The 13,925-nt window shown below is 31.7% G+C and overlaps 1 protein-coding gene across 2 annotated transcripts; it reads left to right on the forward strand.

Moving 5' to 3' along the window:
• The first annotated feature begins 226 nt into the window (after positions 1 to 226).
• LOC107778769 (synaptotagmin-3) lies at positions 227 to 12,003 on the forward strand. 2 transcript variants are annotated; one of them, XM_016599083.2, is made up of 14 exons: positions 227 to 375; positions 678 to 845; positions 6,890 to 7,048; positions 8,056 to 8,154; positions 8,226 to 8,276; positions 8,353 to 8,476; positions 8,894 to 9,021; positions 9,122 to 9,223; positions 9,314 to 9,388; positions 9,474 to 9,550; positions 9,666 to 9,915; positions 10,464 to 10,835; positions 11,069 to 11,197; positions 11,291 to 12,003. In XM_016599083.2, exons 3-14 carry the CDS (start codon positions 6,938 to 6,940, stop codon positions 11,417 to 11,419), a joined length of 1,647 nt encoding a protein of 548 aa, XP_016454569.1. In that variant the 5' UTR covers positions 227 to 375; positions 678 to 845; positions 6,890 to 6,937; the 3' UTR covers positions 11,420 to 12,003. The 2 variants fall into 2 exon arrangements, with proteins under 2 accessions (XP_016454569.1, XP_016454561.1); XM_016599075.2 differs by lacking the exons at positions 227 to 375; positions 678 to 845 and adding an exon at positions 6,656 to 6,738.
• Positions 12,004 to 13,925: the final 1,922 nt, after the last annotated feature.

Genomic DNA, 13,925 nt, shown 5'->3' on the forward strand with positions numbered 1-13,925 from the left:
GGAATTAGACATAGCTTATTCTTGATTAGGCTATTGACATTTTGGACTGTCTCAATGCATCATACTGTGTCGTGTGTTTGTGAATGGATCTGGTGTGCTAACTCCTTAACATGTTGACCAATTACTTAAAAAAGCCAAATTAGTGGAGGCTTGATTTTTCAATTTCTAGAATCAGATTGACCAAAATTCCTTGTTTACTGAGACAAATTACGAGAATTTCTTACTAATTAAGCAAGCTGATCTTAGCTAAGAAGCGTTGACAACTATTTTCACTCATTTTATTATAGCCTATAGGTAATACCTTCAGTAAAAACTCACAGAACTAGAGCCTTCTGGAGCTATAGTTGAGGATGCTTAACGCTTTTCTCCTTTTGAGTAAGTTGAATTACTTCGGCTTGAATGTCTTTGATCAAATGGAAGGATTGTTAGGATTTGCCATTTTTTTTTGTATCATATTAGGATTTTTCCTTTACTCCAAGAAAAGGCAGAATATTAACTATAATTGATTTACTTTTCCTAAAAGGAAAATAAAAATCTCTTTCATATTTGATAGATCTTTTTACTAAAGGAGAAGTTTCACACTTCTACAAATTAAAGATTTTCCTTCTCGTGCAACAACATTATAATAACATCCACAATATTAGTTCCACTTTTAACCCTGTTAATTTTTAATGCAGGATTTCACTTTTAACATATGGCTCCAATATTTTCAACTCGTGTTCACTTATGCACAAGGCTCCTATTTTCAACTCATACCCACTTTTAATTATGACAAGCAACAGTGATGAAGATTGTGAAGACGGCAATCAAATTTTGTCAAGAAACTCAAGCAAACTGGGAGAATTGTAAGGGTTTGCCCTGACTTCCTTACCATGTTTGAGTTTTTTTTTACTTGAGGGAAAGACAAAATATTAACCATAATTGACTTACTATTCCTAAAAAGAAAATATAGATCTCTTCATATTTGACAGATCCTTTTCTTGGAAGAAGTTTCACAATTTTATAAATCAAAGATTCTTCCTTCTCATATGACAACACTACAATAGCATTCATCATGTAGTCATTAAAAGAATCTCATTAGGGGAAGATTATTTTTTCGATAATTTTTTATATTTGTTATATTATTTTCTTATATGTAGGTCAATCGACCAAATCATATTAAAATATCATACCTCTTTTAATATACTTTTCTTTGTTGTCGGATTTATCGTCGTTCAAAATTTACTTTGCTAGTTTCAGCATGACGCCTTGTTATTTCGATCCCAACAAAAATGACTATCAATGTAGTTGTTACCTATGGTAGTAAGTTAAAATTTTTATTAGGTTACCAATTATACTTATTATAATTATTTACTAGTAGTCCCCTTATAATTAAGTAATCTATGTATAAATATTTTTACCCAATTGGTGCGTAGAGCTTAATCTTTTGTTAAAATTGTACCTTAGAGACGTGGAAGAAGTATTTTACAGTGTTGTCTTTTTGCAAATATTTATCTACAATCCTAAACGTGTGGTCTCTAGTATTTCTTTGTTTCTTTCTTCCACGAGGGGATGTTTCAAAAGAATTCTAAGGGTGTGTTTGGTACGAAGAAAAGTATTTTTCGGAAAATATTTTTTTCATGTTTGATTGATTTAAATATTTTGGAAAATATTTTTCCCAAGAACTCATTTTTCTTCAATTGGAGGAAAATATTTTCCCTGCCAAGAAAAGAGAAAATATTTTCCAAAACTCTTTTCATCCTTCCCCACCCAATTTTTCATCCCCACCAACCTACTCCACACACCCGCCCCCACCTCACCCCGCCCCCACCCTAAATAAAAATGTTATTAATCATACTTTCTTTTAATGTTATAGATAGATTTTTTTTTATTTCAACAAATGAGTATTTTATTTTCATGATACAAAGAAAAAGTACTTTCTTTCGTGATGTTGAAAAATTATTTTCTTTCATTTCAACAAAATGAGTATTTTCTTTTCATGATATAGAAAAAGTATTTTCTTTCATTTCAACAAAAAAGTAATTTCTTTTCATGATATAGAAAAAATATTTTTTTCATTTTAACAAAATGAGTATTTTCTTTTCATGATATAGAAAATGTATTTTCTTTTATTTCAATAAAATAATTACTTTATTTTCATGTTGGAGAAAGAGTACTTTCTTTTTCAACCAAAAAAGAGTATTCTTTTATAGTTATGGAGCATAAATTTCAATGTTGTTTTGCGTAACAAAAAGTAAAGCAGCATATTAGTTCCTTTGGATTTGTGTGAATTTTTAAAAGAATAATTAAATTGTTGAAAAAATAGAGTCTTGAAAATGTTGGGTATTGGGGGGAGCAAGGAAGGGGGAGGAAACATGGGGACTTGGGGAAAGGGGATGAGGAGAGTAGCATAAAAATATATTTTTCTAAAAACATATTTTCTAATCTCTAACCAAACACTAGAAAATATTTTTTGAAAAATTATTTTTTACTCACCAACCAAACAAGGGAAAATAAGTGATAAAATTACTCTTTTTCCATGAAAACATTTTTTAGGAAAATATTTTCCATAGAAAATTTTCCATGAAAAATATTTTCCTCCATACCAAACACACCCTATATATGATAATATTTTAATGTTGCGTTAAACCTTTATGACCTTCTCCAAAGGCATCTTCTCTGTCTGATACAGAATTTACGTACGTGTATTCCCTTTTTTCTCATTTCTTTTAGGGAAAAGGTCCAAATTTACCCCTATAATTATATTATTCGGCCAAATTTATCTCCACCATCAGTAAGCTTTTAAAAAGTACCTCTTAGTCCGTTAGGTAACTCAAAATCTCCCAAATTTCTTTTATTTAAATCACTTGTTCTTCTTGATCCACTATTTTCAGAAATTACTATCAATGTGAATGCTAAAGGTGCTAAACTATACAAATTATCCATGGATATTTTTAATTACCATTGCACTCACTTCTCTTCTTGTGATAATAATTTTGGAATTGGTTTAAAAATTTAATAATTTTTCAACCATATTCACACCGCAGAATTCTGTGGGTCTATTTGTTATATATTATATGCGGCTACTCATCATGTATGTACATGTATATTCGAATATATTTTGTAATTGTCTAGCTAGTATAGAGTTCGGTCGACTAACTTAAGAGTGCACAATGCGTAGGCATTTGATTAATGTAAAGTTGAATTCGACAACGCAAAATTTCAAAGGAACTTCATCTTCTATCACTAATACTTGCAAAGTGTTCATACCTTTGGTGGAACGAATTCATTAAAGTTGGGGGTATTGTAAATACTTTTAAAATTTAGACAAGCTACTTAATTTAAATTCTTCAATTTACTATACTTTGTTTACTAACTGCTGCATTATTTTAATATTTCTTTCTATTATTTTTTTTAATTAAGAAAGTAGGTAAATGTCAACTATTTTGAAAATAGTGGATCGAGAAGAAGAATAAGTGATTTAACTAAAATAATTTGGGAGATTCTGGGTCACCTAACGGATTGATAGCTAATTTTGAAAAGTTTGTTGTATAAATAAATTTGGCCAAATAGTATAACGGTAGGGGTAAATTTGGCCGAATACTATAATCGGAGGTGAGATGTAGACTATAGTAAATTTGGACTGTTTCCCTTTCTTTATCTAGATTCTTGTTTTTTCTCTTCCTTTTCTTTTTCTTGAGATCTATTTCTCTTTTCTTTTTCTTTATTTCCCTAGTTCTTTTGTCGACTGAATTGGGCTGTTCTTTGATCTTTATTACATATAGTTCGTTCGTCATTCCTTCATTCTTTTGTGTGATGGATTTTTTCTTAAGAATATTCTTGCGAAAGTAAAATATGTTTTTTGATACGAAGGCAAAACCTATATCAAAAAAATAAAAAAAGGCAAGACCTATGTGTCATCAAAATATAATTTATACTTGTAAACCAAAACAAGAAAATCTATTAAAATGACTCTTCATTAGAGAAGTTTGAACTAGGAAAACATTTTTTTCTTTAAAAAGAAAAACAATCGTTCAAGTGACTTTATCTCTCCATTCTTTTCCCTCCCGACTTGTTCTACTCAAAGATAAATTAAAAATCTAAGCTTAATAGATTTCAGGTTCTAAGATCTTTGAAAATATAAATTCAAAATCGTAATATTTAAACTACTTCTTACTCATACATACAAAAATATATCTCTATGGTCGATTATTAAAATGATGAGTTCAATTGAACTCGCTCCTGAATACGCTAGGTCCGTCTTTTGACTTTATCTTCTCAAATGATGGCTCTAATAAGCAAAAAAGAAAAAGAACTCGAAACTTGGTCATCAAACTTTAAATGGCTAGATTTTATAGAGCTATTAGTCATCAATTTGGTATCTAATTTGACTGCTCAAAATTTTTGAATATAATGGAACACAATAAAATGAGATATTTAATTTATTTCTTAGCTATGAAGGCACATACGCGGGGCCCAATTTTTGAAAATTGCATAGAGCATGTCACAAAATTTCATAGTCGTACAGCAAGAAAGAAACACATCAACTAGAAATTGTAATGTTTAGAGAAAGTTGATTTTACAGAAATCCGATTAATTCTATCAAGAATTTTAATCATGATAAAGACTAGTCACATAATATTTCCTCCGGTCTTTTATAGATGTCATTTTAATTTTAACCAAATAATTTGGTCCAAAATAAGTATTAATTTAAAAAATCAAAAAGATATTAGTTATTATTTTTTCATATCTACATTTTTCTAAAATATCTCTGAATAGTTATAATACATTACGAGAAGAGATAAAGAGGAGTTGAGTTAAATAACATTACTACTCCCTCCGGTCTATAATAAATGATTTTTTGGCCTTTTTTTTGTAGTCTAAAATAAGTAATTTTTTCAGATTTCAAGAATGAATTAATTATTTTTTTCTTACATTGTCCTTGGAGTAAATAATGTTGGAGTATGTGTTAGAGGTGTTTATGTGAAGAGATAGTAAAGGTTAATATGGTCAATTTTATTGTTAATTAATGTTAAAAAGTAAATTTTTTAATCTGTATGAAAACATCCAAAAAATCACTTATTGTGGACCGATAGAAGTAATAAATTTTTTAATGGGGTGCCAAAACTTAAGCGATATGCAAATGAAAATGTGCAATTGATTTTAACGTCATGTACAACTAATTCGTTAATCAATTGCATTAAATTTCAAGGCTTCTATAACCAATATAAACCTATCCCAAGGGCATTTATCATAAATCACAATATTCCAAGTGGTGGCTTTACAACGAAAATGCAACTTTTGTAAATGCTTACTTTAAGTCAATCTTTATTATACAGCTTAATGCACCGATATTTCATCTTTAAAAAGTGATTTTGACAAAAGTTGAAAAAAAGAAAAAATAAAAAAGAAAAATTTGCCAAAAACCTAGGAATCTCTTGTCTAAGTAAACATAAGATATTTTAGATACGTTCTCATAACAAGGCCTCTGCTTTTTCGCCACAAGCAACAAATTGCTTTATTTTATTCCTTCACAATGACTATTAAAATGTTTTGTTTACATTGCTATAAGAATAGTTCAAAATAGTATTATAATCGTAAATAGTATAGCATAGGAATATACCCGGCTTGAACAAAGGCTATGATTTAGTGCAAATTACAAAATAAATGGACGATCCTTGAAGGTCTAAAATCCAATTTAGATTAATAATATCCCATACTACCCGTTATTATATAGATGTAGTTAATCTGTTATAAATTAGCCACATAAGAGAACAAAGATTCATGAAATTGACAAAGAAGAGATATATATTGAGTTGAAATAAGGAAAATTGTATTTAATAGAATGTTAGTGCTTTTGTTTTGATAGAAAAATAAAGTGGAGAAAACAAGAGAAAAGTACCTTTTTGTCCAAGTATATCAGGCCAATAGCCTATTTCTAACTTTAGAGTTTTAAATATCGATTTTCGATGAAAAAACTGTTTTAACAAGGATTCGAAGACCCCCCTCCCCCCCCCCCCCAAACCCAAAAAAAAAGTAAAGGAAGAGACCAGGGAAATTGGAAAAATTTAGGGAACCGAAAAGGCCAAAAAAATATAAAAGAAGAAAAGAGGGAAATAAATTTTTTTATATATACCTAATATTTGAATTTTTTTTCTCGAAGAATTTAGACAATACATCTCATATTGGAGCTTTGATAGTGTCAAGGGAAAATAAGAGACGATGTGCTAATGAGATGAGTGTGAGTGGATGAAAACAAGGGCGGATTTATATGTATAATTATGGGGCACGTAAATTCATGGTCTTTTCGTAAATTTAAATATTTTATATATATATATTTTTTAAATTGGTATAATATTAACTGTGAGCACTCATGCTCCAAGAAGGTTGAATGGTGCACTTGATTAAAGATTAAGTTATTTACCAAGAAATATAGGGATCAATTATTCTTTGAACAATTTTAAATAGTAAAAAAGTAAATGTGGTCCTTTTTTTAAAAATAAAAATAAAAATTAGTGTGTCAAACCTAAACGTAAAAATAAAAAGGAGAAGAGGGAGTATTTAAAACAAACAGGGACAGAATTGTCATTTAACAGAAGTGGTGATGGAACAAGTTTCTTCTTCCCCATATATAAGTAGGCCGAAAAGACAAAGTTCACGTAAACGCTTAATTAGCAGCAGCAGAGTGCATTGTTTTTTGGTGCAAATACTTTGTGTTTCTGCTTTGGGTGTTTTCATATGAATCAGTCTCTGTTGCAAGTACTCTTTCTTCTCTTTGATTCTATCGATGCCATCCCATTCTTGACTACTTCTATTCCCACTTTTCGCTTCTTGTTTTGTTTTGTTTCGTTATGTAAATGTTTTATTTTTCAATTTCTTGATGTATTCTGAATTGGCTTTTAATTTGCAGCAAGAATTAATTGATGTTCTTGGAGTTTGGAGGGGGTACTGTAACGAAATGGGATTACTGAGCAGTCTCTTAGGAATTCTTGGCTTTGGAATTGGATTCTTGCTTGGTGTTTTTATTGGATTTTATTTCTTCATCTACTCTGAACCCACTGACGTTGAGGTATTTAATAACAAGAGTTAAAGAGTTGCAAAAGATTAATTATTTTGGTTTTATTTTGGTGTTTGGCCATCTCTATGTGTGCTTGAATTACTTGTGCATATGTTTGATGTTTTTATATTCTTTCAATTTTACTTCTGTTAAATTTAGCTCAAATAGCTTGATCATCATAGCTTTGCTGTACTGCTGATTGGATATGATACTTCATTGATTGTCTAGAACTTCTTGTGGACCTGTTATTTGTGCATACAAAAAAACTCCATTTATGTGTGTTAATAGGCTGAGTTGGTACGGTTGATTTTTCAAAAAAAGCTAGTGAGATGATGTTAGAAAAAGGGGATAGAAAAGGAAGAAAACTGGCAATCAATTTAAAGTGATTTCAAAGTCTTTACATATGCATCAATATCTGAATGTGATAACATTCGACAAACAATATAATATGTGCTTACAACTCGAATGAACAATTCTCTGAATTCACATATGAACTTGCTCAAACTCAAAGTAAAATGATTGCTTCCACCAACTTGACACCAAAGAGAAGTGGCAAAAAGAAAGTTTTGGCTTTTTTAATCTGAAATTTAAGTACAATAGAAGTTCTACTATCATCTGATAACTACTATCTGACCTATCACTATAGTAAAATACTGTTTGTTTACCAATATGTTATACATTCATGAATATGTTTTTCATTAAGCAAAAAAGGTAGATTAAAAGAACAAATGAAGAATGAGTAGATTAATGGAACACAATACTGTAAGATGGCAATGATTGTCAAACAAGAGAAATATGTGCCTTGTAGAATGTAGTGATTTGATTGCATTGAGCAAAGGAAAAACCTTCTCTTGGCTTACGAAAATTCCTCAGTAACTATTGCAGTCTTAAATTTCCTGCATCCAGTCATCATAAAACTGAACTCAAGTAAATCCACCAGTATGAATTTCACATTTTCGCATTCTTGATCTTAAATCATTTTGAAAATTATGATACTGACTTTATTGTAATGAGTTCAGGATCCTGTTGTCAGTCCTCTTTGTGAGCTTGATACAGATGCATTACAAGATCTTATTCCGGATATTCCATTGTGGGTTAAAAGTCCAGATTATGATCGAGTACGTATTTCCTTTCATTCTATTTTATTTGCTTTCTTTCCATTTATATAAATGAATGGCTTGTGTTGCAGGTAGACTGGTTAAACAAATTTCTTCAGAATATGTGGCCTTTCCTTGACAAGGTATCTTTAAACTTCTAGTATTTCAGTCTTTTCCAAGATGCACTCTGTTGATTTACTTAGTCTATCTAACGTACAGGCTATTTGTAGCACAATTAGAAGCGTCGCAGAGCCCATATTTGCAGAATACATAGGGCAATATACAATAACAAAAATTGATTTTGTGACCCTAAACCCCGGAACTCTTCCGCCAGTACTTCAAGGTCAGTTTCTCTAATTCTCCTTGAACTAATTTCTATTTTCTCTATTTTGTTATGACTTTTTCCTGCTGCTATATTATTATTTAGGATCTCACACAGGAGTAATTAACAAAAGAAGAGAATGTTAAAGTTGTTAAATTATCCAATTACATTGAAAACAAGGGACACATACCAATCTCATATTTTTTGACAACCATAGATATAGCAAAGAGATTTTCAAAAGAAATCCGAAGTTAAATGATATCTTATATTTGAAGTGTCTCTGAGTTAAAATTCTCACAAGATTTTTGATGGATGCTGATATATTTTTTGTTTCAGAAGAAAATTCAGACAATTTTAATTCAGTTCTCAGTCAGATTCATTATCCTCTGAACATTGTAGAGTAAAATTAATTTTCTTTCTCACTTCACATATTGGCAGGTCTCAAGGTATACGAGACAAATGAGAGGGAGTTAGTGATGGAACCAGCAATTAAATGGGCTGGCAACCCAAACATCGTGGTGGTGGTAACTTCATCATCTTTACAGAATCTACAGATCAAATTGCAGGTCAGTAATATCACAGAAAGAATCCTACCGAAAATAATGTAGAAGTAATATAGTTTCTGAGTAATGTGCTAATTTACATACTGGTGAATCTTCTTTCCAGTTGGTGGACTTACAAATTTTCGTCGCACCACGTGTTACTTTGAAACCTCTTGTACCCAGTTTTCCATGTTTTGCTAATATAATGGTATCTTTGATGGAGAAGGTAATCTGAATATTTTCGGCTATTACCTTTTCGCCTTTTCATGCATGGATATCGAGGTCACTGAACAATGTAAATTTTTGTTTTGTTCAGCCACATGTTGATTTCGGACTGAAGGTTCTCGGTGGGGATGTTATGGCAATCCCTGGCCTTTATCGATATGTTCAGGTACTAGATTACTGGATAATTTTCTTAGCATCTCTTTGTGTTTGTTCCACTCAATATTACAGCTACGTTTCTTATATTTTGGCAGGAGATTATAAAGAAACAAGTGGCAGTCCTTTATCACTGGCCTCAAACTCTTGAAATACCAGTTCTTGATGCTTCATTGTGAGAAACCATTCTCTTGTTTCTCTTACTTCTTATTGAAGATCTCGTGCTTTTACCTTTTTATTTGGTGTTGCTCTTCATATAGTTGCATGACTTTATCTTTTGCTACTTAAAGAGTGGGCATAAAGAAGCCTGTGGGGATATTGCATGTTAAAGTGGTTAGAGCAATGAAACTCCTGAAGATGGATTTACTGGGATTATCTGATCCTTATGTTAAGCTAAGCTTGAGTGGAGACAGCCTGCCTTCTAGAAAAACCTCCATCAAGAAGAAAAACCTGAATCCTGAGTGGAATGAAAGCTTCAAGCTTACTGTGAAGGATCCACAGTCCCAAATTCTTCACTTAGACGTCATTGATTGGGACAAGGTTCGTCTTTCACCCATTCTTCTTAATTCCACCATTTCCAATTTGAGCTTGAAGATACCTGAAATTTGGAGAAGAAAATTTGATACTCCCTCCGTTTCAATTTATGTGGCGTAATTTGATTGGGCACAAAGTTTAAAAAAGAAAGAAAAACTTTTAGAACTTGTGGTCTTAACCATACCATGAGACTTATGTGGCTAAAAAAACATGCCATTAATGGTAAAATGGAAAGTATGAAATTAAATTATTTCAAAAAATGGTAATGTATCATTCTTTTTTTTTTAATAGGCCAATAAGGAAATAGTGCCACATAAAGTAAAACGGAGGGAGCAGTTGTCTCCTAATTGGTAATGGTTCATCAAGAGAGAAGCTTTAACCTGAAAATATAACTGCTAGTGGCTGCAAAAGTGTCAGCAGCCACTAATTCTTGAAAGTATTGACTTCTAGTTATTATTTAAAGGTCTAAGAATGACATACATTTTACAAGGATTTTCTCCATAAGGTGAACTAAAGTGGCATTTTGCTGATGTGCTGCACTTCTACATATGCAGGTGGGAGCACACGACCGGCTGGGGTCACAATTACTTCCTTTGAAGCTTCTAATTCCAAATGAAACAAAGGAGTTCACTCTAGACTTAGTTAAAAGCTCAAGTATAAGTGTTGCACATGACAAGAAGCAGAGAGGGCAGATTGTCGTTGAGCTGACATATGCTCCTTTCAGAGAGGATACTGATGGTATGAGTGGGCCTTTAAATAGCTTCAGTTGGAAGGAGAATGGGTTGGAAATGATATCCGGTAATGATAGTCCAAGGGGAGCAGGTTTGCTATTTGTTACTGTCCAAGGAGCGAAAGATGTAGAGGGCTCACGCCACAATAATCCATATGTGGTCATATTTTTCAGAGGGGAAAAGAGAAAATCCAAGGTAACATCTGATATACAAACAATCTAACCCCTTTTTTATGATTTTGGTAACGACTTGATCAAAGGATAACGTAAGTTAAAGACATCAACTAGTATAGTTAGCCGCGGAACTCCAGAACAATCTTGGGGACACGATAATTTGAAATATTGAACAGATAACTACTAGAAACTCATCATTCTTGGTTCGCTTTGTATTGTCTGTATCATTGACTCGCATAATTCTTGTTGATTCAGATGGTTAAGAAAACTCGTGATCCTCAATGGTGTGAAGAGTTCCATTTTATGCTCGAAGATCCTCCTGTCCATGAGAAAATCCATTTAGAGGTTTTGAGTAAGCGAAATGGCATCAGCTTCCGTTCAAAGGTACTTTAAAATTACATGCATGTGACTCTTCTCCTTTTCTTTCTCCCTACATTTAAAAGTTAATTGGCTGATTCTTGTCCTTAATTTATTCAGGAGTCGCTTGGACATGTCGACATCAACCTTGATGATGTAGTTCACAATGGACGAATAAATGAGAAATACCATCTAATAGATTCAAAGAATGGAGTCATACATGTTGAGTTGAGATGGAAGAGCATATGAGAAACAATATCAAGGTGCTGAGATTTACAGCATTTCTCGGAGATTAAAAAACAGAAAAAAGTTTTCAAAAGTGATTAATTGAAGAGAGATCATTGAATCATGCATTATCTCATTTTTGTAAATTTTCCCCTCTTTTGAATCTTTAGATGATGCATGATCTTTGTTGGTTCTTGAAGTCTGTATTCCTTCAGTAGTCATCTTTGATATAGTGATAATACCGTTGCCCTTTTTCTGTAATTTTATACGCAGTTATCAAATACACACGCGCGCACACACACTCACTCTTCTCCCCTTCTTTTAGGTTCATGTTGGGTGTGGGCATGATCAAGAATTAGGAGAGAAAAAGAAGTTTTCTGAACTCTTGGGCAATAATGCACATGACTAAGGCTTTGCACCGCTAAGGACCTTACGTCGAGCATTTCTTACTCGTAAAGATGTAGATACCTAGCTTTAATTTGTCTGTTAAAATGTAATGCTATAGCTTTTTCCCTTGAGAATTGGTTGGGTATAGCGGGAAAAAGTTTGAGGATCTAGTGCATATCATATAAGATGGGTATTTCCAATGGTATCCTGGGAATTTTCAATAGATATAGTAAACTTCATCTACATAAGTAGAAGCATTCAAGAAATCATTATGCCTATGAATGTTGTGGAACAATATGTTCAGTTATTGGCTTGAAGAAAACAAAATATTTTGGCTTGTTCTTGGAAAAACAAGAAACATTTCGGTTGTGTTTGGTACGAAGGAAAATATTTTCCATGAAAAATATTTTCCTAGAAAGTGTTTTTATGGAAAATGAGTGGTTTTATCACTTATTTTTCCTTGTTTGGTTGGTGAATGGAAAATATTTTTTAGTGTTTGGTGGGGATGGGAATAGGGTGGGGAAGGTTGAGAAGGAGTTTTGAAAAATATTTTCCCTTCTCTTAATAGGGAAAATATTTTATTCCAATTGGAGGAAAATGAGTTCATGAGGAAAATATTTTCCAAAACATTTAGGCCAACCAAACATGGGAAAATTAAAAATTATTTTTCGAAAAATATTTTCCTTCGTACCAAACACACCCTTCATTATTTGTATATCCAATCACAAACTAAAAACAAATATATTAGGCAGTCCCCCAAAGGGAAAGTAATGAGTTGTTTGGTAGGATGTATCCGAAAAAATAATGTATGCATTAGCTTTTTGTATTACTAATTCCTTATTTGCTATGCTTTTTCAACCTATGTATTACTAATGCAAGTATTAGTTATACAACATATTTGGTATTATCCTATGTATAACTAATACATAGCAAACCATGATATTAGTAATGCCAAGACTATTAGGGGTCGTTTAGTTGCTGGTTATAGTTTTGCAGGTATTAGTTATACATGTATTAGTTATGCATGTATTAGTTATGCAGGAATAAGTAATGCAGGGATTAATTTTGCAGGTATTAGTTATACATGAATTAGTTACGCAGGGATTATTGTTTTTGAATATTGGTTTGTTGTATTAGAAATTGATATAAATTATATAAATTATATAAATTTTAAAGTAAAATAATTATTTACTGATTTTGTCTCTAATAGATTGAGAAGAGGAAGAACCTAGGAGTGAGGCATCAATATCTCCATGCTTGTTCTCCAAAGGGTTTGATACTGATACAGATCAATCTATAGAAGGAACCTTTATGTGTAAAATGATAGGGGTAAATTTGTCATTTTAATATTTTATCCATGTATTACTAATACATGTATTAGTTATTCCATCTTCTACCCCGCATAAAATAATACACAGATTGATTCATAACTTATACATGCATTATTTATGTAGAATTGTAAATGACAACCAAACATGGTATTAGTTATGTTGAATTTTGTACAAAATAATTAATGGCTACCAAACATTGTATAAGTTATGTTGCCCCAATACATGGATAACTTTTCTCCTAACCAGCTACAAAACGACCTCTTAATGCATATATTAGCATGGTTAAAGATAAAATTGTCTTTAAAGTCCCTTAAAGCTAAAGAATATGGAGGGCATGTTTGTAAACAACTAATTTTCTTAAATTATGCAATACTTTTTATTCTTAATATACCACACCAAACAGTGGATAAGAAATAATCTCTGCATAACTAATGCTTGCATTAGTAACCCATACATTACTAATCGTTGCATTACTAATACACCTTATTTGACACTATTCTTATATACCCTACCAAACGACCCCTAATTGAGAGTTTTAATTAACAACCAAGAAAACTACGGAGTACTTAATAAGTTTTTGAACGTGTCAGAACAAATAGACTTTGAACCTAACTCAACCTAAAATCTAATCATGACTCTTATTAAAAAAATTCTGCTCCTTTTTTGGCTGCTAATATATTGTTTCTAAGGTTTATTACATCTTCTGGAGATCCGTTTCTTCTTATTTTAATTTCAAAAGTTGGTAATGACCATTTCCAATGGCCTGGAGGATTACTTGGTTAAGTTCTCAGAAAATATGAATTTTTCTTTGT

The sequence above is a fragment of the Nicotiana tabacum genome, chromosome 13 (genome assembly GCF_000715075.1).
Source record: "Nicotiana tabacum cultivar K326 chromosome 13, ASM71507v2, whole genome shotgun sequence".
NCBI classification, from domain to species: domain Eukaryota; kingdom Viridiplantae; phylum Streptophyta; class Magnoliopsida; order Solanales; family Solanaceae; genus Nicotiana; species Nicotiana tabacum.